General features: G+C 35.3%; 1 protein-coding gene across 3 annotated transcripts in view; it reads left to right on the top strand.

The window, feature by feature from the left end:
• The window catches only part of Uggt1 (UDP-glucose glycoprotein glucosyltransferase 1), a 112,656-nt gene that overhangs the window by 38,433 nt on the left and 51,782 nt on the right, over nucleotides 1-22,441 (top strand). For all 3 annotated transcript variants that reach the window (XM_047544663.1, XM_047544662.1, XM_047544664.1), the window contains exons 12-17: nucleotides 1,713-1,804; nucleotides 6,149-6,299; nucleotides 8,418-8,537; nucleotides 10,133-10,218; nucleotides 14,930-15,065; nucleotides 16,938-17,069. In XM_047544663.1, coding sequence (XP_047400619.1) covers nucleotides 1,713-1,804; nucleotides 6,149-6,299; nucleotides 8,418-8,537; nucleotides 10,133-10,218; nucleotides 14,930-15,065; nucleotides 16,938-17,069 — 717 coding nt within the window. The remainder of the gene's footprint in view (nucleotides 1-1,712; nucleotides 1,805-6,148; nucleotides 6,300-8,417; nucleotides 8,538-10,132; nucleotides 10,219-14,929; nucleotides 15,066-16,937; nucleotides 17,070-22,441) is intronic.

Raw genomic sequence — 22,441 nt, 5'->3', positions numbered from 1 at the left:
AGTGTTTTTCTAAGTCTTCATAATGAATGGACATGTAGTTCTTCTCTCCCATGAAAGAAATGCCAGTTCTCAATTGATGCAACTCTGCATTATTCCTTTACCTTTTATTTTTTAATTGGCAAATATATATTTGTGGTATACAACCCAGTATTTTGAAATATGTATATATTTTGATATTATCCCCTTATCTTGCTTACCATTTAATCCTGATGACCATGAAGTAAGAGCCATGGCTTCCTCATTGTTTTGTTCTTTTCTCATGCAACCCTATATCTTGCTTTTTTTTTTTTTTTGCGGTGCTGGGGATCAAACCTAGGGCTTTGTGTTTGCGAGGCAAGCACTCTACCGACTGAGCTCTCTCTCCAGCCCAACCCTATATCTTAAAAGTAAATTTTTTCTTCGTTTACTGACAACTAGTGGGTAAAGGGAGCTCAGTGGTCCCTGTCCAACTCTAGGTTCCTAAGGGATTAAGTTTTGTTTCTGGTATCTGAATAATTTCTTCTGTTTTCCACTGTGTGACTTAGTTTCCTATGGTTTAGAATATACAAATAACAGTTTCAGTTTCCTTTGAGAGAAAGAGAAATTGAGTGGAAAGGATATTATTCAACAGAAACTTCAACATGAAGTCAGAGCAATGTTTCCATTGACTCAGGTAAATCTCAGGAGCTGCATAGTCATCTAAGTGCAGAGCCATCACCATCTTGGGGACTTGCAGGTGAAAGGTGCTATGAGGCCAGGTCTTGCAGGGCTAGGCAGGAGGAGGTATTATTGTTCCCAGCACAGCAGCTTAGTTTTTTGATGTGTCTTAGTTTGAAGGGAACCCTTTTTGGTGTGATCTTTGAAGTTCTTCAAGGGGGTTCAGCTATTATTGACTGTTGTCACAGTCTTGATTGGCATCACAAATAGGGAAAGCAACAGAATTGTAAAAAAGGCAAGGGTAGAAAGCTCACGCACTATTGTCTGGCACTGGTGAGCAAAAGTAAGGGAAATTCTAGAACCTGTGTAACTTGACATATAAATAGAAGTGAGAATCCCACTTCAGATGCTGATGATAGATAGCTCACTTCCTATGTCTTTAATGTTAAGGGATATATCAGGCTTTTTGATTATGAGGGACTTACTTTTTTACTAAGGTAAAGAACAAATGTCTGGTGTTTTGCTTATGGGATACCAGTGGCATAGTACTAGCTTCAGTTCCTTCGATGCAGTTCAGAGAAGTATTATTGGAAAGAGAAATCATGTGGCAGAAAGAAACATGTTTTCAAAATAAAGATAAGTTTTAAGGGCTGGGGAGATAGCTCAGCTGGTAGAGTGCTTGCCTTACAAGCACAAGGCCCTGAGTTCGATCCCCAGTACCGGGAAAAAAAAAAAAAAAAGATAAGTTTTAAAAATTAGTCCTGTTTTATTTACATTCACTTTTCTGAAAAGTGACTGTCAGCACTTGGCTTATCCTGTCACTCCAGATTTTATAGGAAACAGTCATATCATCATCAGAATGAGGGAAGGAGGAGAGGGAAGAAAGGTGTATGTCCTATAAATCAGTACTTTCATTTAATATAGTAAATTCAAAGAAGGTATGTGAGAGTATGGAAGGAAATCTTAACCCAGCCTTAGAATATCAAGATTTGTATAGATAATAAACCCCAGAAATGCAGAAGGTTTTGTTCAACACTCTCTCACTACTCTCTAATAATTTTCTTTTTATTTTTCAGTATTTCAAGGGAACTTTAGGATTACAGCCTGGAGATTCTGCTCTCTTCATCAATGGGCTTCATATTGATTTAGATACACAGGATATATTCAGGTATGGATTTTTGTTTTTTTCCTCATTTTGTAAGTTTTTGTAATAATGTGTAGTTCCTTGTGATGTGTTCAGATTGTTGTCCTTTCTTATTGTGGCATGAGGCAAAGATGGACAACTTATCAGACTGCCCTCCCCAACCCCCAGTGCATGGAGGTGGGCCATGCTCTGCCTGAGGTGTACATGGTGATCTAGTGCCATCTTGCATTACAGTGTATGTTCAAAGTCTCAGTATTTTTCGAGGATTCCCTTTTATAGCTGTAGTTTTCCTGTTAAGGATAGCATCAGAAAAGTCCAAGTTCTCTTGTTTCTGGAATAGTGTGAAGTGGGTTTATTCAAAGTCCTGTCTCTGAAGGCATTATTATTTGAAAACCTACTTTTTTGTTGTTCTTAAAATATAGTTTAAAATCAAATAGCCCCAAATTGTCTATGATTTTGGTGGGAGGGGAGTGGATAGTCAGGTAGAATTCAGATGTTTTTCTTTGGAATTAAAATCAAGATAGTTGTCACTGGCTTCCTAATCGAAAAAATAAAAGTAATTGTTAATTTTTCAGAAATAGTTTAAACAATAAAATATTTTCATATTAATTAGTTTAATTAAGCATTTATACCCATTTATTGCATTATAGAGCTAGTGATTAGTTAGTAAAATGGATGTGATTGCTTTAAAAGATTATCCACGTTTTTATTGAATGATTTATTAAAAACATATACACAGGAAATAGTTAAAATCAGAGCCGAAATCAACGAAATTGAAGCAAAAGAAACAATCGAAAAAATTAACAAAATAAAGAGTTGGTTCTTTGAAAAAATAAACAAAATTCATAAACCCTTAGCCACACTAACAGAGAGAGAAAACTCAAATTACTAAAATTCGGAATGAACAAGGAAATATCACTATAGACACGAGTGAAATACAAAATAATTAGAAGCTATTTTGAAAATCTATACTCCCAACAAAACAGAAAGCCTCGAAGACATCAACAAGTTTCTAGAGACATATGAATTGCCTAAACTGAACCAGGAGGACATACACAACTTAAATAATAAATCAATTTCAAGCAATGAAATAGAAGAGGTAATCAAAAGCCTACCAACAAAGAAAAGTCCGGGACCAGATGGGTTCTCAGCCGAGTTCTACAAAACCTTTAAAGAAGAGCTCATTCCAATACTCCTCAAAGTATTCCATGAAATAGAAGAGGAGGGAACCCTCCCAAACTCATTCTGTGAAGCCAATATCACCCTGATACTTAAACCAGACAGAGACACATCGAGGAAAGAAAATTTCAGACCAATATCCTTAATGAACATCGACGCAAAAATTCTCAACAAAATTTTAGCAAATCGCATACAAAAATATATTAAAAAGATAGTGCACCATGATCAAGTGGGTTTCATCCCAGGGATGCAAGGTTGATTCAACATCCGGAAATCAACAAATGTCATTCACCAATCAACAGACTTAAAGTTAAGAATCACATGATTATTTCAATAGATGCAGAAAAAGCATTCGATAAAATACAGCATCCCTTCATGCTCAAAACACTAGAAAAAATAGGGATAGTGGGAAAATTCCTTAACATTGTAAAGGCCATCTATGCTAAGCCCATGGCCAATATCATTCTAAATGGTGAAAAACTGAAAGCATTCCCCTAAAAACTGGAACAAGGCAGGGATGCCCTCTTTCACCACTTCTATTCAACATCGTCCTTGAAACTCTAGCCAGAGCAATTAGACAAACCAAAGAAATTAAAGGGATACGAATAGGAAAAGAAGAACTCAAACTATCTCTGTTCGCTGATGACACGATTATATATTTAGAGGAACCTGGAAATTCCACCAGAAAACTTTTAGAACTCATAAGAGAAGTCAGTAAAGTAGCAGGTTACAAGATCAGTGCTTATAAATCCAATGCATTTTTATACATAAGTGATGAATCTTCAGAAAGAGAAGTTAGGAAAATTATCCCATTCACAATAGCCTTGAAAAAAATAAAATACTTGGGAATCAATCTAACAAAAGAGGTGAAAGACCTCTATAATGAGAACTATAGAATACTAAAGAAAGAAATTAAAGAAAACCTTAGAAGATGGAAAGTTCTCCCATGTTCTTGGATAGGCAGAATTAATATTGTCAAAATAGCCATACTACCAAAAGTGCTATACAGATTCAATGCAATTCCAGTTAAAATCCCAATGATGTGCCTTACAGAAATAGAGCAAGCAATCATGAAATTCATCTGGAAGAATAAGAAACCCAGAATAGCTAAAGCAATCCTTGGCAGAAAGAGTGAAGCAGGGGGTATCGCAATACCAGATCTTCAACTCTACTGCAAAGCAATAGTAACAAAAACGGCATGGTATTGGTACCAAAATAGACAGGTAGATCAATGGTACAGAGTAGAGGACATGGACACAAACCCAAATAAATACAATTTTCTCATACTAGACAAAGGGTCCAAAAATATGCAATGGAGAAAAGATAGCCTCTTCAACAAATGGTGCTGGGAAAACTGGAAATCCGAATGCAACAGAATGAAATTAAACCCCTGTCTCTCACCCTGCACGAAAGTCAACTCAAAATGGATCAAGGACCTTGGAATCAGACCAAAGACCCTTCATCTTATAGAAGAAAAAGTAGGTCCAAATCTTCAACATGTCAGCTTAGGATCAGACTTCCTTAACGGGACTCCCATAGCACAAGAAATAAAAGCAAGAATGAACAACTGGGATAGATTCAAACTAAAAAGCTTTCTCTCAGCAAAGGAAACTATCAGTAATGTGAAGAGAGAGCCTACAGAGTGGGAGAAAATCTTTGCCACTCATACTTCAGGTAGAGCACTAATCTCCAGAATATATAAAGAACTCAAAAAACTCTACACCAAGAATACAAATAATCCAATCAACAAATGGGCTAAGGAAATGAACAGACACTTCACAGATCTACAAGCAATCAATAGATATATGAAAAAAATGTTCAACATCTCTAGTAATAAGAGAAATGCATATCGAACTACCCTAAGATTCCATCTCACCCCAATTAGAATGACGATTATCAAGAACATAAGCAACAGTAGGTGTTGGCGAGGATGTGGGGAAAAAGGTATACTCATACATTGCTGGTGGGGTTGCAAATTAGTGCAGACACTCTGGAAAGCAGTATGGAGATTCCTCAGAAAGCTTGGAATGGACCCACCATTTGACCCAGCTATCCCACTCCTTGGCCTATACCCAAAGGACTTAAAATCAGCATACTACAGAGATACAGCCACATCAATGTTCATAGCTGCTCAGTTCACAATAGCCAGATTGTGGAACCAACCTAGATGTCCTTCAATTGATGAATGGATAAAGAAACTGTGCTATATATATGTATAATGGAATATTACTCAGCCATAAAGAATGATAAAATCATGGCATTTGCAGGCAAATGGATGAAATTGGAGAATATCATGCTAAGTGAGATAAGCCAATCTCAAAAAACCAAAGGACGAATGATCTCGCTGATAAGCAGATGATGACACATAATGGGGGGTGGGAGGGATTAGTGTTAGGGTTAGGGTTAGGGAGGGGGCAAGAATGGAGGAAGGAAGGACTGTATAGAGGGAAAAGGGGTTGGAGGGTTGAGGGGGAAGGGGAAAAATAACAGAATGAATCAAACAACATTACCCTATGTAAATTTATGATTACACAAATGGTATGCCTTGACTCCATGTACAAACAGAGAAACAACATGTATCCCATTTGTTTACAATTAAGACAAAACATATAGTCTTTTTCAGTGTATTAAAATGGTGTATTTGCTCATTAAAACCAATTCTAAATAATATAGATAAAGGAACTAAGAAGTAAAGTTTCATCCCATCTTATTTCATCCCATTCCCTGTCTTTCTTCCTCCCCATCAATTCTTCAGACTTTTTCCTGTGGTTCTTTTTCCTGTGTGTGTGTGTATATATGTGTATATGTGTGTATATGTGCCTGTGTCAATTAGTATTGGTATTGAAACATACATTAAAGATGTATAATTTAGTATCTGTTTTTGTGGTATTTTTTTAAACTTCATTTTGAGATAATTGTAGATTCACATATGATTGTCATAAATAATACAGAGAGGCTAGTGTACTGTTTTAAAACATGCTGTGTCGTATAGATTTAGGGTTGTTTCATCCTCAAATTGTATTTATACTTAGAGATAATCTATATATGACAAAGGGAAAAACTCCCTTGTTGAGATTCTCAATTAGTCTAATTTGGCACCGAGTTTTTGAACCAATAAATTTTCCTTTTTTTTTCCTCCCGCAGCAAAGATTAAACATTTTTTCCTACTAAATGCCTGTTTTTCCCTAGTTTGTTTGATGTATTGAGGAATGAAGCCCGGGTAATGGAGGGTCTGCATAGACTGGGAATAGAAGGCATCTCTCTGCATAATATTTTGAAGCTGAACATCCAGCCCTCTGAGGCTGACTATGCTGTGGACATCAGGAGTCCTGCTATTTCAGTGAGTATTCCTTTGGGGTATCAAGGGACATTCTAGCCAGGCATCTTAATTATAGCTTTCTAATTTGTCTTTTATTGAGAGTTAAGTTATTCTCACCATCCTTTTTGTTGCCACCATGGATTTGCGACTGTTTATGTGGAACTATGCATATACTACAATGTAGCTCTTAAATGCTCCTAAAAGTGGAGTTATTGTTGCTGCTTTGCTTGCTAAGGATCTCTCTCTCTATTGTACCCCTAGGGTTCAGCTCAGCACCTCTCAAGAAAGAGGGTGTAGTGTGTGTTTTCTCAGCTGCATATAGGTCTTGTGAGATTTTTGTGACAACGTGTATGATTTAGAACTGCTATATAATTCACAAGGGGCAGGGCTAGGGAAGAATAGAGTTACTTTAGGGAGAGGGGAGTGAAAGGAGGGGAGGGGTTATGAAGGTAGGAAGGATAGTAGAATGAATCAAACATTATTAACCTATGTACATAGATGACTACACGATATGTGATTCTACATCATGTACAACCAGAAGAATGAGAAATTATACTCTATTTATGTACAATGTATCAAAGTGCATTCTACTGTCATGTATAACTAATTAGAACAAATAAAAAAACTGAAAAAAAGTATGAATGATTAGTTAATAACCTTCCTTACTAGTCCATTAATTATTATTTGCTATATGATCACTTTGAGCCTTTGTCACCTTTAAAAGAGAATGTGGGGAGTAATGTCATCATGGTAATAATAAGTTTGGAGTAGACCCCATGTGGCTAGTACACCTTAGGCAGCCTACAAATTTTGGTAGAGAAATAATGTAGAATGGAGATGATCACTACTTAAATTTTCATGGGTGATATAACAGTTGTGTATTTTCATGACTACTGGTAGTGCACTTTTTTCTGATTAAAATGTTTTACTTATAAAGAATAAACAGAATAACATGACATATATTTGTTAATAAAGAGTAAAAACCATATGAACCATCTATATACTTTCTAAATAACCATTTTGTGTCAGATTTTGGGGGAAAAATGTTTCTGTATGTCTCTTCCCAGTTTCACCCATTTCCTCCATGCAGGTAATTATTCTTTGAAGTTGACATGCATTCCCTTGTCCCTTATTTTATTATGTTATTTCCTATTAAAAATTTTAAATATTCAGATAGTCTATTCCCCTATCAGTATCCTTCATCAGCTCTCTTTTTAAAGCAAGTTTTTTCAAAACTTTTGTAGGTTGGATACATAGAGTTTATTACATTTTATAATATTTTATTTTTTAAAGAAAATCTTTTGTACATTTTAAGTTTTAAGATGTACAAAAGTTTTATGTAGTGAAAATCATCACCCAGCTAATCAGTTTTCCCCTCAGAGTCAGCAAGCATTGGCATTTAACTTGTATTCTTCCGGAAATACTCTATGCATACATGAGCAAGGAAATATACACATGCTTCCCTCACCCCTATCCTTTTTAAAGAAATGATAGGTACATACTATTTTCCATTGTTTTCTTTGGACATTTAAGTTGTTTCTGATTTTAGTATTGAAACAGTGCTTTAATGGCTCTTTTTATACTTCTTTCCTTGGGCATGTGCATGCGAAACTTCTTCAGGGTAGATACCTAGATCTCGAGTACTTAGGGATAGGGTACAAATCAAGTCTACAGCTTTGTTAGGTCTGTTTTTTTAAAGTGAATGTTCCAGACATCAGCATTGGTCGTGAGTTCATATTGCTGTACATTTTTGCCTATTGGGTATTGACAAATTTGAATTTGTTTTCAGTTTAATGAATGAAATTTCATTGTGGTTTTAGTTTATATTTCTCAGATTACAATTGAGGGTATATGTTTTCCTTGTATTTATTGCCCATTTGGATTTCTTCTGTAAATTTCTTTCATATTCTTGATCCATGTTCTTTGAATTGCTTGCTCTTTTTTACTGGTATTTTGTGACACAATCCTTTATTGTTTTTGTTGGCTGAAATAATTTTATCCATTTTGTGCCTTGTCTTTTAGTCACCCATTTTTCAACTTGATTCTTATATCTTTGAAAATGGTCTTGTCCCATGTGATTCTTCTAAAAAAAATCTTAACTGCTAAAAATATGTGTCATGTTGTGTTTTTTTTTTCTAGTGGGTCAACAACCTGGAGGCTGATAGCAGATATAATTCATGGCCTTCTAGTCTTCAAGAGTTGCTTCGACCTACCTTTCCTGGTGTTATTCGGCAAATTAGGAAAAACTTGCATAACATGGTAAATAAAACTTCTACTTATTTTTTGCTGTGAAGTCTGTTTCTCCCTTCCCTTTTCCTACCTTTTTGTCCTTTACTAGTTGCTCCCCCGCAACTACTACCAACCAATTGAGCTCCCTGTTCAAACAGAATGGGCTTTGGAATGTGTGGATTTTTTGTGGTGCTGTGATGTTCCATCAACATTGCAGCCTGTATCAGTGTGTGAGGAAGTGCTCCTCATCCATAACACAAAACTTTAGATTCAGGCTGCATCATTCTAATTTTTTGTTTGTATATGTTTTTGCAGTGCTGGGGATTAAATCCAGTACCTCACATATATGAGTCACACATTATGCCATTGAGCTGCAGCTGCAGCTCCAGCCCCTGGTTTTAAGACTGTTTTTTAAGAGCAGTTTGAAGTTCAGAGCAATTTAAGTATTTCGATTTTAAGGTAGTTCTCCTTTTTACTTAGCAGGTATGTATTATTACTGTTTTTCTTTAATATCTTTTTTTTGTAGTACTAGGGATTGAACCCAGGGATGCTCTATCACTGAGCTATACACTCAGCCCTTTTCATTTTATTTTGAGACAGGGTCTTGCTAAGTTGCCCAGGCTGGCCTTCAACTTGTAATCCTTCTGCCTCAGTCTTCTGAGTGCACCAGGATTACAGGTGTGCACCATCATACCCTATTTTTTTTTTTTTTTTAAATATCTTAATTCCTTAAATTTAGTGGTTCAGTTTAATCCCTTAAATAGGTCCTTTTGTCAGCTTCTACTTATTGTTCCTCATTTCACTGCTTTAGAGAAGTTGAGATAGAGGGTTCTTAGCTGGTCCTCTTTCCCCTCTCATTTCTTTCTCTTCCCTCACATACTTGCAGAAGAAAGTGGGGCCAGTTGGTGCTAGAGTGGGCTTCCTTAGAGCTTCTGGGGAAACTGTCTGCTATACTTTTCTCACCCTTTAAACTATCTTTTTCCTTCTAAAATTTTGGTCTTTCTTTTTGAGAAAGAATTTTATTAAATAAGAGAATATGTGTAAGTTGCTTAGCACCTAAATGCTAAATATATGTACAGTAGCTGTTATTGTGGTCTAAGACTTGGGTTCTAAACAAAGTCTTAATTCAGAGATCCTAAAGCTGGTGTGGTGGTTCATGCCCACCTACCAGGGAAACGTGGGCAAGAGCACCACTTGAGATCAGCTCGGGTAACATAGCAAGATCCCGTCACAAAAGCGAACAAACAAACAAACAAAAAACAAAAATGAGAAAAGAGAGATCTTTAGAAATGAACATACAAAGAAGAATTCTCCATTTTCTAAGGTGAGAGTATTGATACAACTTGTTTTTTGTTTGATGTAGTAGAAGAATAGCTATCTGCTGTCTGGAATACTGTTCCCATGTTACCAGTAGAAATCCATGAGGAAATCTTTGCCCATTACTACCACATTCTTTGAACAAAGATGGAGACAGCTGCTGTTTCTCTAACTCCTCTTTTATGAGGTTCAGTAGTAGATGTAAAAATTTTGACTTTATATAAAATGACTAATGGCATTTCTATTGGCCCAGGAATATTTGAATAAATGTCATTTCATGGGTTCTTTTTCTTGCTCTCCCCCTACAGGTTTTCATAGTTGATCCTGCACATGAGGCCACAGCAGAGTTGATTAACACAGCTGAAATGTTCCTCAGTAATCATATACCATTAAGGTAACACTAGTATTGATTGGATGATCTGTCTAATTTAGCTGAGGTTTTGTCATTCTGAAGTATAAATCTGGTGCTACTGAATTGTAGGATAATTAATAGTGAGGATCATTAATGGCAGTTTTATCTTCTATTTGATATTGAAGTCAGTATCTTTTGGGACTGAGAATTTGATTCTCAATGAATAGAAGTTTCCAACCATTGAATTATTAAGAAATATACATTTAAAAATGGGTATTTAACTATTTAAAAATAGTTTGTGGTTTCAGTTGCTTCCTAGTACAGGAGAGTTTTCCTAGGTGAGTGACCACATCACAAAGCATTTCTACTTTCAGCAGAGATATAGAGCTTTGTCAATAGTTGTTGTCAGACCATCAGGGACTAAATGTTAGAAAATGTTAGACATTCTTTTATAGGTGCAGACAGACACATTTATTTCAGTCATGTTGCCAAATTTTCTGACAGAGAGCACTGTGTGCCTGAATTTCTAGTTTCTTTGAAGAACAGAAAAGTTTTAAGATTTTACATTTAAGTGTTAAGATATTTTCACATTTGTTCTGAAATAATTCTGATAATTTTACATGTTGATGAAATTTGTATTATTAGAAATCAAGAAAATAAAGATGGAAAGCACTCTTCAGCCAAAAAATAATAGCATATGTTTCATTCCAACACCAAACTGACTGTTGTGAATGTTATAAAAGCCATATTCCTACCTTCTCAGAAGGAATCTTCTGTGTAGTTTCAGACACTTCAAGAAAGACTTCAAGAAGATCAAGTGCTAGATTATATTCTACTTGCTGTAAGTGCTTTAGAATTCAGGGAAACAAACAACGATAGACTGAGATGTTTGGGATGTTCAGATATCTCAATCTATGGGAGAAGTTGGTTTTCAAAAGAGGCTTTAACAAAAACAGGGAATTTCAAATGCTAGAAAAGCAGAGATTTTCAGTTCAGTGAAACGTTTCATATAAAATGTGAATATATCTGGTAAGATAGAGGAATAAAGTGCTAAATCACAACCAGAGCTATATTTTGGTTAAAAGAGAAATCTAAGAATACAGAAGTGAACTCGTGGTATACAGTGGCACTGATTAAATATTTATTGAATTGTACGAGAGACAGGAAGAGGGACTGTTATCTTCAGATGGCAAAGGTAGGTAAGAATAAGGCACCCAGACTCCCAAGGCAACAGAGTGGTGTGTTGTGAACAGTTTTTGGGGAGATCTGGGCAGGCAGGCTTTACTTTTATTCTTGGTATAGGAGAATGTGGTATTGTACTAAGGTTTTGGCAGGGATGGGGAGCCTACAGACTGACAGACTCCCTCCTGGTACCTGTGGAGGGAGGGCCCAGGAGACAAACAAGCCTGAAGTTCCTGGCTAAGCTAACAGAAAACCTGTCAACCCCTTACTAGAAAGTGGAAACTTGGGAAGGAGGAATTAGTTGTAAGGAGATAATAAGGTTCTGCTGCTCTTATTTGGTGTTAGCACATATGTTTACTTATATAAGAATATTAGACTTTTTCATGATTTCAGTCATGAGTGGGATTTTAAAAAACAACGTTTTCAACTAAAAAAAATCCTCTTTCCACCTCTGTCCACATAAAAACCCCCCTCGCCAGAGCTAATCAGTTTTAACAATTTGATATTTGACATATGTCTTTTTATTTTCTTCTGTTTTTAGACTGTAACCCCTCTACTCTAAAATTAATAGATTGCTTTTTTAGAACTATGTTGAGTAATTAATTAATATTGTTATACACTAATATTACATAAACTCCAAAGTTTCTATTAGGATTCTTTGTTTATATGGCACATGCTATGGGGTTTTGACAAAGGACAAATGTGTATGTCAACTGTCTACATTATAATATCATATAGGTTCAAGTCACTGCCCTAAATACCCCCTGTGCTCCACCTATTTGTCCCTTCCTTCATTATTCCCCAAACCTTGGCAACTACTTATCTTTTAACTGTTTTCGTAGTTTTGCTTTTTCCAGAATGTCATATAGTGTCAGTCATGTAGTATATCATCTTTTCAGATTGGCTTCCTTCACCTAAGCAGTGTGCATTGAAGGATCCTCTGTATCTTTGTTTTTTTTTTTTTTTTTGGTGCTGGGGTTTGAATCCAGGGGCACTTAACCACTAAGCTACACCCCCAACCCTTTTTTGTGTTTTATTTAGAGATAGGGCCTAAATTGCTTGGGGCCTCACTAAGTTGCTGAGGCTTGGTTTGAACTTGTGATTCTTCTGCCTCAGCCTCCAGAGCCTCTGGGATTACAGGCGTGCACCACCATGCCCAACCTCCATATCTTTTTGTGGGTTGATAATCTCATTTCTTTTAATCACTGAGTAATATTTCATTATATGGATATATCACACTTTATCTGTTCACCTGTTCACATCTGGAGGATGTCTTTGTTGCTTCCAAATTTGGGCAATTATGAATAAAGCTTCTATAAACATCTATGTACAGGTTTTTGTGTGGACATAGGTTTTTGATAACATTGGCTAAATACCAAACAAAATTTCTGGATTGTGTGGTAAGTGTATGCTTAATTTTGTGTCCTCTCATTGCTGATTGTCAAAGTTGACTCATCATCACTTTGTACACCATCAGGGACACAACCCATTGTGTCCATTTGTCACTATGCAACATCCCTCATGCACCAAATTCAAGTGGGTTTTTGGTACGTGTAGTTTTGATCTCCGTTTTCAAGTCTTCTTATTTAACTGGGAAATGGCCACTTATCCAAGGCAAATCATGACTGAATTCCAGATCAATGCTAAAGAACACCAATGTTATTAACCTTAATATTGAAAAGAGTTAGGGGGCATCTGGCAAAATAATTTCTGTGGGCAAGTACTTAGTTTGTATGAAGGTATTATGTATTTTCCAGAGGAAGAGAATATTTCTGGCCCATTTAAATTTGTTAATACGCAGGTACATATTAGTGTTTCTTGTTTCAAATCTTTTAGTTAGTGCCTGGGATGACTTTAGGTAAAAGCAGTTAGCCAGAGTTCACTGTTTGTTCAAGTACCTGTACAACCCAGATCAAAGGGTTGGTGCCTCTGTTGGTCTCCAGTCACATAAAACTCTTCTGGGATGCTTTTCACAGAAGCAGTGTAATCCCTTGTTTTGGCCACCGTCTTCTCTTCATCCCACCCCCAACCTTTTCCCCCCTTTCTTGCCAGTCTCACTCTCAAGGGTTCTATAACTAGTCCCTAGGTGACTCTCAGCTCTGAAACCTATACAGAGATCACAGAAACAATATTGTGGCCACTGTTAATGTGTATTTTGCTCCTAAGAAGACACCAGTCTTCTTCCATTAAAGTGCTTCACTAGAAGTGAAGAGATATTTAATGGGGAATGTAGGGACTGCTAGGGGCTCCCTCCATGGATATTACTTTAGGATGGGGCCAAGGAGAAAAGAAAGGGACAGGAGTGAGGAGAACAAAGGGGGCGGGGTATATGCTTAGTTTTGTAAAAGCTGTCTTCCAAAGTAGCTGCACTGTTTTGCATTTCTACTAGCAGTATATGAGAGAGTTCCCATTGTTCCACTCCTTGCCAGTGTTTGGTATTGTCAGTTTTTGGCCATTTTGATAGTAGTAATTTATCATTGTTGTTCTAACTTGTAATTCTGTAATGATATAGGATGTTGAGCATCTTTTCTTTTCATATACCTAACATCTCTATATCTTATTTGGTAAAATGTTTGTACGAATCTTTTGCTCGTTTTAAAACTTGGTTGTTATCTTAATTTTTTAAAATAGTTTTTAGTTGTTGATGGACCTTTATTTACTTACTTTATTTATATGCAGGCTGAGAATCGAACCCAGTGCCTCACACACGCTAGGCAAGCACTCTATCACCGAATCACAACCCCAACTCCTTCTTAATGTTGTTTTAAGACTTGTATTTATATTTTTAGATACCACTCTTTTATCAAGTGGGTATTTTGCAAAGATTTTTTCTGTCAGCCTGTGGCTTTTCCTTTCCTTTTGTAGAGCAAAAGTTTTTAATTTAAAAAATTTTAATTTTAATTTTTATTTGTTCATTTTAGTTATACATGACAGTACAGTGTGTTTTGACATAGTATACATACATGGAGTATAACTTTCCATTCTTGTGGTTGTACATGATGTGGAGTTACACTGATCATGTATTCATTTATGAACATAGGAATATTATGTCTGATTAATTCTATCTTTCCTAATCCCATCATAATAGCATTTTCCTTGTGGTTTATTCCTTTATTTTAAATTTTAATAAAGTTTAACTTTGGTTGTGACTTTTTGGTATATGACAATTATAAATTTTTATCTGTATCTCTCATGTTGCTTGTGTCAAATCTCAGAATTCATCCTTCCACGTTTATTTTTACAGTCCAAAAGCTTTCATTTCCTCAATTTTTTTTTTTTAAAGCAAAACAAAATATCCACCTAGATCTGTAGCAGTGCCCTTCATGTCAGTAATCTCTTCATGACTAGACAGCTTGCTTTCACATTGGAAACGTGTAGGCCATTTTGAGAATCTTCTTATTTTGTAAGTGATGTGTGAATGCCTCTGCCAACTGTGTTCATGTGGGGTGTGAACTGTGCTTTTCACTTAGTGATTTTGTGCCTATGTTATCTGTAGTACCTCAGTACAGGGATGCCATTCTCTTCAACTGGTTTTCATTCTTTGAGATATTTCTTCTTCTTTCCCCTCTAGAATTGGTTTTATCTTTGTGGTTAATGACTCGGAAGATGTTGATGCCATGCAAGATGCTGGAGTGGCTGTTCTTAGAGCATATAATTATGTTGCCCAAGAAGCGGATGTTTATCATGCCTTCCAAACTCTGACACATGTATGTTTTTGTTTAAAATGACGTATAGTTTTTAAAAATTTAATTTGGTGTAAAACATAGTATGTAGTAAGAAGGATTTTTGTTTTTCTGTAAAGAGAAAAGGTAAATTATTCACATAAACTCTAGGTGTTTTGTATTTCAGGGGTTGCCTTAACTATATTGATTTGCTAACATCAATAATAGATTGCTAAGATTTTATCTAAGATGAGATTCTTTAGGAGCCCTGCCAGTACATCTAGTCATCTGCCCTTTGGTGCTTTGAAATCACTGGTTACTACCTTCTGTCAAATGTGATAGTCTCTACTTGTTTAAAAATATGTTTATTTTTTTCTTTAAGACTGTCATGATTTTTTTAAAATTAGGATTTAGCTTAACATGCAATTTATATAATTCTTATTGATCAGTAGTCTGTTTTTTTGGTGTTTGTTGGAAAATCTAGAATGCCCTGTCTTGTATGTATAGTCAAAGGATTTATTTGTACAAGTTCAATCAGAATTCTCTGTTTTCTTTCTTTATATTTTTGAGTATAAACAACTTTGTAAGTAATAATTCTTTTGTTTTCAGATTAATGATAACCTTAAACAATACATTTAAAGCATTTGATTCTATCACTTCTGTCCATAAATGTGATGTCAGTCTTCAGTTTTATATTTATTTGCTTTCAAATTCATTTGGGACATTTTTGGTTAATTAGGATGTTCACTTATTTTTTTGGCAAACTTTTATTTGGCAAACATTTATGTGCCAGGCCTGGTACTAGCTGTAGGGAATACAAAGACATAAGACTTCACCCTTGTTTTCAAAGACATTACAACCTCCTGGAGGACAGGTACAGAGAGATAGTGTCCTGCAGTGTGGAGAACACAGCTGGCTATTTGGCACAGGGCCCTTGTTCCAGCTAGGAAGACCTTGAGTGATATTGTGGAGTGGGAAGTTGTCCCAGCTGAGTCAAGGAGGAAAAGTAGGAGTCAGTTAAGCAGGTGCAAGTCAGACATGGTGATTCCAAGTTGTTAGTATGAGCTGGGGATTGTGAGAGCAAAGTGGAAGGGGGCCTCTGTAGGATGGGCAGCTGGGGTGTATGGAATATGGCAGGCAGATTTAAAAACTCATTCTGCTGTACTGTGGAGATGGATCCAAAGAAGGGCAAAGGGGGTGACTGGGATTCTAGTTGATGAACTGTTTTGTTATCTCCATGAGAAATGATGGGAATGGTAGTTAGCAGTGGGGTTGTAGAGAATAAAATAGAAAAAAAAAGGCCACTCAGAATAATAAGTGTTTTAGTCTGCTTTTTAAAGCCCCCCCCTTTCCTGGATAGGCCATGTTAAGGAAAGGATAATACAAATTTTATTTCTTTTTGTTTAATTTTTATTGTAAAAGTAATACATGCTTACTATAAAAAATTCAAATTACATCTATATCAGTTTAAAATTTCTCATTCTCACCCCTTGCAGCCTTTTAGATGTTGAACTGTGCACATACAGATACAATTTTGCCATTTATTTTTATCTACTTTTTAAAACCAGGGATTTTGCTGTATATAATTTCTACCATTTTTCACCCTCAACGTTTCAATGATTCCTTATAAGTATTCAGATTTTCCTTAATGCATTTGGAACTTAATGTGATTATGAACTGATTGGATCACTTTAATTTTTTAATTTAAACTTTTTTGTGCCATTTCAAAATTATTTAGTTTCTAACCTAGGAAGGCATCTTAATAAAGTATTTAGAAAATGGAGAATTCCTAGTGTGTCCCAATTTGACCTTTTAAGAAAAATAGTCAAATTTTTCTACATTCAGAAATCTTTTATAATGAACATTTTGAAATTTGAATTTGAAAGTGTGGTTGGTTACCTGTTTTTCTTTGTTCAGATCTATAATAAGGTGAGAACTGGAGAAAAAGTGAAAGTTGAACATGTGGTCAGTGTCCTGGAGAAGAAATATCCATATGTAGAAGTGAATAGCATTTTGGGGATTGATTCTGCTTATGATCAGAATCGGAAGGTAATAAATTCTTTGATACTTCTCACTTGACTGCAACATTGTACTATCTTCTTTCAGGAGGGTTGTTAATAGTGGGGGTGTAAAGTGTTCAGTACTTAACATTTAAAAATTGAATAGCTTTTGTTTTCTTTTTTGAATCGTGGTCTCTCTGTGTTGTCCTGTTTGGCCTCAAACACTCAAATACTTGTCTAGCATTTAAAAATTTAGAAATGTGGTATACACAGTGGAGTTTTATTCAGTTTAAAGAAAAATGAAATGATGGCATTTGTAGGAAAATGGATGGAACTAGAGACTATCACGTTAAGTGAAATAAGTCAAACTCAGAAGGTTAAGTGTTGTACATTTTCCTCTCATGTATGCAAAAGCTAGAAAGGAAAAGGAAAACAAAGGTGGAGTGAATCTCCTAAAAATCAAAGGGAGATGAGTAGAGGAAAAAGACCAAGGTGTGGGAGATGAGGAGGAAAAGGTAAGTTCTGGGGAGTGCTACTGGCTAAATTTTATTGTTATAATGTGTGCATGTAGAAATATGTAACAACAAATCCCATCAATATGTACAACTATAATGCACCAATAAAAAATGTGCAAAATAATTTTAAAAAAGAATTTAGAAACCAAATCACTTTTTAGTATTTGAAAAAGTAGTTTATATTTCAGTTTTGTGAAGCTATCACTGATTTTAACTTGCATATTAACTATTAAATTGGAGAGTAATTTTTTTCTCAATTTAATTGTAGTGCTTGTATGAAGTATGTTCTAAAAACTACTGGAAATGTCCAGATGGGTGATGATATACGGCTTAATATGTATCATATTGACTTTATTTAGTTGTTCGGGCTGGAGATGATAATGTATTAAGAAATATGATAAATAGGAGTGGCAAAATGTGGTAGTAAGGATATAATAGGGAAAATTTTAAAAATTAAATTTAAAATATTTAAAGATAATTATTTTTCTTGTGAGACATTAAATACAATAAAAGATCTTTACCTATTGTACCTATGGTAAGCAGGAACAGTTTGCTCAGTTTATTGAAAATGTATGTTAAGGCATGGAATGAAAATACATTTCTGGAATTTTTTTTTTTTTTTTTTACATGTTTTTAGTTGTCGATGGACCTTTATTTAATTTATTTATTTATATTTGGTGCTGAGGATCGAACCCAGTGCCTCATACATGCTAGGCAAGCACTATATCACTGTGCTACAATCCCAGCCCTCATTTCTGAAACATTTAATTTAAAATATATGAAAGTTGTTTACCAACTTTTTCTTTTTTTAAATGAAGAACAAAACCTTTGCTTTATCATTCCTTTATAAACCATACTCAGTTGTTTATGATATCTTTCATCTGAGTACAGAATCCCTCTAAATTTTTATAATCTCTTTCCCATGCATTTTAACTTGTCTGACTCATACCCAGTTTAGCCTCAGTTGGTTTTAGCCTTATCTTTTTAAGTTTTCCAGTGGTTCAATTTGTAGGTACAACAATTTTTTCTTTCTGTACTCATATTTTATTGGTTTATATAGCATTAAATTGTGTTATTTCACTAACAAGATCGTTGATTTAGAAACAGATACAACTGCTAAGCAAGGGCCTTCTAGAGAGTTGCTTATCAGTGTTAAATGTTTTGAGTAAGACAGTATTTACTGTTACTCTGTGGGATGCATTGCGAAGTATTCTGCTTGATGTTCTTTGATTTTAAAAAAGTGCTTGTCACTACTTAGTAAATACATTTTTTAAACCACTAATGTTGTAACCTATAAGTGCTCTAGGTTATTATCTTACTAATTTGTAAGTTTAGAGAAACATATAGTCTTCCATCTCCTTAGAATTATCTCCTTAGAATTATCTCATGACAGTATTCTATCTACTCAGAGAGAGAGAGAAAAAAAAAATAATATAACCTTGCTACCACATATTCAGCTGTACATGGTACTTACTTTTTTGTGGAGGTGGTACTGGAGATTGACCTCAGGGGCACTTGACCACTGAGCCACATCCCCAACTCTTTGTATTTTATTTAGAGACAGGATCTCACTGAGTTGCTTAGTACCTTGCTTTTGCTGAGACTGGCTTTGAACTCATAATCCTGCTGCCTCAGCCTCCTGAACTGCTGGGATTACAAGTGTGTGCCCCCGTGCCCAGCAGTACTTACTTTTGATGTGATTGTATTGCTTATCTTCTGGACCCAAGAACTAAGGGAATAACTTAGAGAAAAGATCCCTGAACCTTAAAGTTGTCTGCCTTTTACTAGGAATGTGGTAACTAGGCAAGTCACTTTACTTTTCTGAAGCTAATCTCATAATCTCTGGAGTGAATCTGATATTTTCCTTAATTACTTCATGGGGTTGTTCTGAGAATCACATAAAATAATATGCATAAAAAGATTTTAGGAAAAATGTGTAGTATGGACATTGGGTCCTGTTACATGGTTGTATGTTATTCCTTCAAATCCTGGTCCTAGAAGGCAAGTGATTTAAGTATCTTGAGTATAATCTAAACTCACATATTTTTTACCATCTCACCCTACTTTTCTTACTATTTATTCAGTGTTTTAAAAAATATTCTTATTTGTTGTTGATGGACCTTTATTTTATTTACTCATTTATATGCAGTGCGGAGAATTGAACCCAGTGCCTCACACTAGGCAAGCACTGTACCACTGAGCCACAACCCCAGCCCTATTTATTCCACTTTTTGCAGGATATAACCAAAGACCTACTTCTAAATTTACATGTCAAACTTATGCTTCTCTACCAATGAACACTCATGGCCACAAATCATATATTTTTTGGGAAACACTCTCTCTCTCTCTGGCTTTAGTCTAAAGGAACATAAGTAATATTAAAGACCCTAAAGACCAAGGAAATTAAAGAGAAGTCAGAGGAAGGGACATAAAATGGAATGTGTTAGTGAACTTTAGTCCTTTAATTTTTTTCTTTGGTAAGAGAGTTCAGTAGAGAGCTTTAATGTAGATGAGACTTGAAACTTTTGAAGATGATGTAAACCTTGGTGAGGTAATTCAAATTCTGAATGCATAATGATGGTATGCAAACACTTGGTGCTTTGTGAAAGTGCCAGAATTTGAATGCTAAAGTCAAATTGATTCATGTTTTTGTCCATTAATGGCTGGTGGGTTTCTTTAAATGAAGACTGTGTTAATACCATAAGTTTTCCGCAAAGCTGCTGGGGATCCAAGGCTCTAAGAGGACCACCTCACCATAGTATAATGGGAAGTGTTTATTAATTGGGTAATTTAGTAAATTGAAATTTGTTAGTAGGTGTGCTGCTATAAGGTGATTCAAGGTTTAGAGGGATTGAACAAAATACTATTTAGCAAGAAGACATGAGATAATAACTAGAGAAAGTTTTGAACTACTTTAGAATAAGGAATAAAATTTGAATTCTTTAAAACAATAATAATACTGGGTAACCTCTTACTGTCAGCCCTGACAATAGAATGTGGTTCCTTCTTTGGGAGAATTCACACAGCTTCGCTGGAAGAGACAGACAGATGTGAGCAGTATGGTCTTGGTGATAGTGATGTTCTGAGTGTTCACTCCTTGTTTGTGGAGGCCCAGTGCAGCAAAAGGCATTTCTGCCAGTTTGGGACAAGAGGAAGACTGGAAGCTCTCTTAGAGGCACCCTAGTCCTCATGCATGCAATCTACTGCTGAGCTACACCTCCAGTACCTTTTCTGGTTTTTAAAATGAAACAATAAAACCTAGTAATTTTTTTTTCCCAAATTGACACAACACAGCAAGAATAATACTCTACAGAAAAAGAGTAAGTGAAGTAAAAGAAAAGTAGGATCACTTTGGGAATATCAAAGATTTGAGAGAATTTATGGAATTTTCTCATCCTTAACATTTAGAAATGTTTAACTCTCATTTCGTCTTAACCTATGAAGAAAAAGTACAAGTGACTTTTTTTTTTGTAGATGACTGCTTTATCAAAAGTATTTACTTTATGGCTGGGGTTTACGTGATAGAATATAAGAGGTCCTGAATTTAATCTCCAGCATCACATTAAAAAGAGAGAAAGTATTTTCTTAATAATTTTGAATAAAGGAGACAAATTGGGAGAGAGGTTATTTTAACATGTATTTAAATCTTGCTTCTGCTGAAGAATCAAATGGGAATATCACAGACCAAGCTCTTCAGTAGTTTCCCAGACTTGGCCATTTTCCTCATCTATATCAACAAAAGGCCCTTCCACATACAAACAGATCATGTTATTTATATTTAAATGGTTTAATTTCTTAGCTGTTTAGGAAAGGGCTCTCAAAGCACGGATGTTGAGGAGATCTTAGAAGTCTTAAGAATCTAACAAATATAAGAATTTTTAAACTGTAAGAGCTTTTCCTACACGCCCCCCCCCCCCCCCCACACGAACAGGTTCCTTTGAAATTTTGAAATGGTTATTTTTAGGAAAAAATGACTGCTTTTAGCATATATCATTGCATTTATAATTTAATCTGCCTTTTGTTAACAAATCTGAAATAATATCTTTTGTGTCTGATATTTGAAATAAGTAATTATTTCTAAAAGTAGACAATGTAATTTAAGTAGAACTTTTTAACTGAACAGTTTTCTTTTCTAATTAGTATAAAGCCATTAGGAGAAGTTCTAACTTTCACTTGCAAACATTTTACATTTGGCACATTAACCATGAGCTCTTATTAATCGCATTTGTCATTTGTGAGCGGCTCATTGCAAGACTTTGCCAGTAATTAATGTTTGTTAATAATTTATCATTAACATTTCCAGTGATCTGTTCATAGAAAAATCTCACTTGTCATGTTCTACTCTGCTAACTGGGTGGTGTTTTGTTATTTGGTTGTATAAACTATATGCAAGTGGTGAAAAAGGAAAATATTTAGTTAAAACACCTCCTTTTCTTCCTGACTGTGACTCTGATGCCTTTCCACATATAAAACCAATGTTATTTATTTATTATTATCACTTGGAATTATAATGTGGGATTTTTGTTTTGCATTATTTCTAAATTTGAGATGGGATTTCTCTATGTTGTGTCTACTGGTTTCCAACTCTTGGACTCATGCAATCCTCCCACCTCAGCCTCCTGAGAGCTGGGACTACAAGTGTGCACCATCTCTCCTGACCTTTGTTTTAATTGGCTGACGGGGGTGATTTCAAAGCTCAAGTTATATTAAAATTGAGTTTTTAAGGAGTTTTGTGATGTAGGTGAGGTTTCAAAACAGAATTAACATGGTAAGTAAGAGTTTGGAAGTGTTAATCTAAACATTTTAAACAATGAATAGTGACTCATGCCTATAATCCCATCATCTCTGGAGGGTGAGGCAGGAGGATCCCAAGTGTAAGTCCAGTCTGGGCAACTTAGTGAGACTC

Source organism: Sciurus carolinensis, chromosome 3 (assembly GCF_902686445.1).
Source record: "Sciurus carolinensis chromosome 3, mSciCar1.2, whole genome shotgun sequence".
NCBI lineage: Eukaryota > Metazoa > Chordata > Mammalia > Rodentia > Sciuridae > Sciurus > Sciurus carolinensis.
The sequence above is the reverse complement of the archived record's forward strand: the minus strand, read 5'-3'. Positions and strand labels throughout refer to the sequence as shown.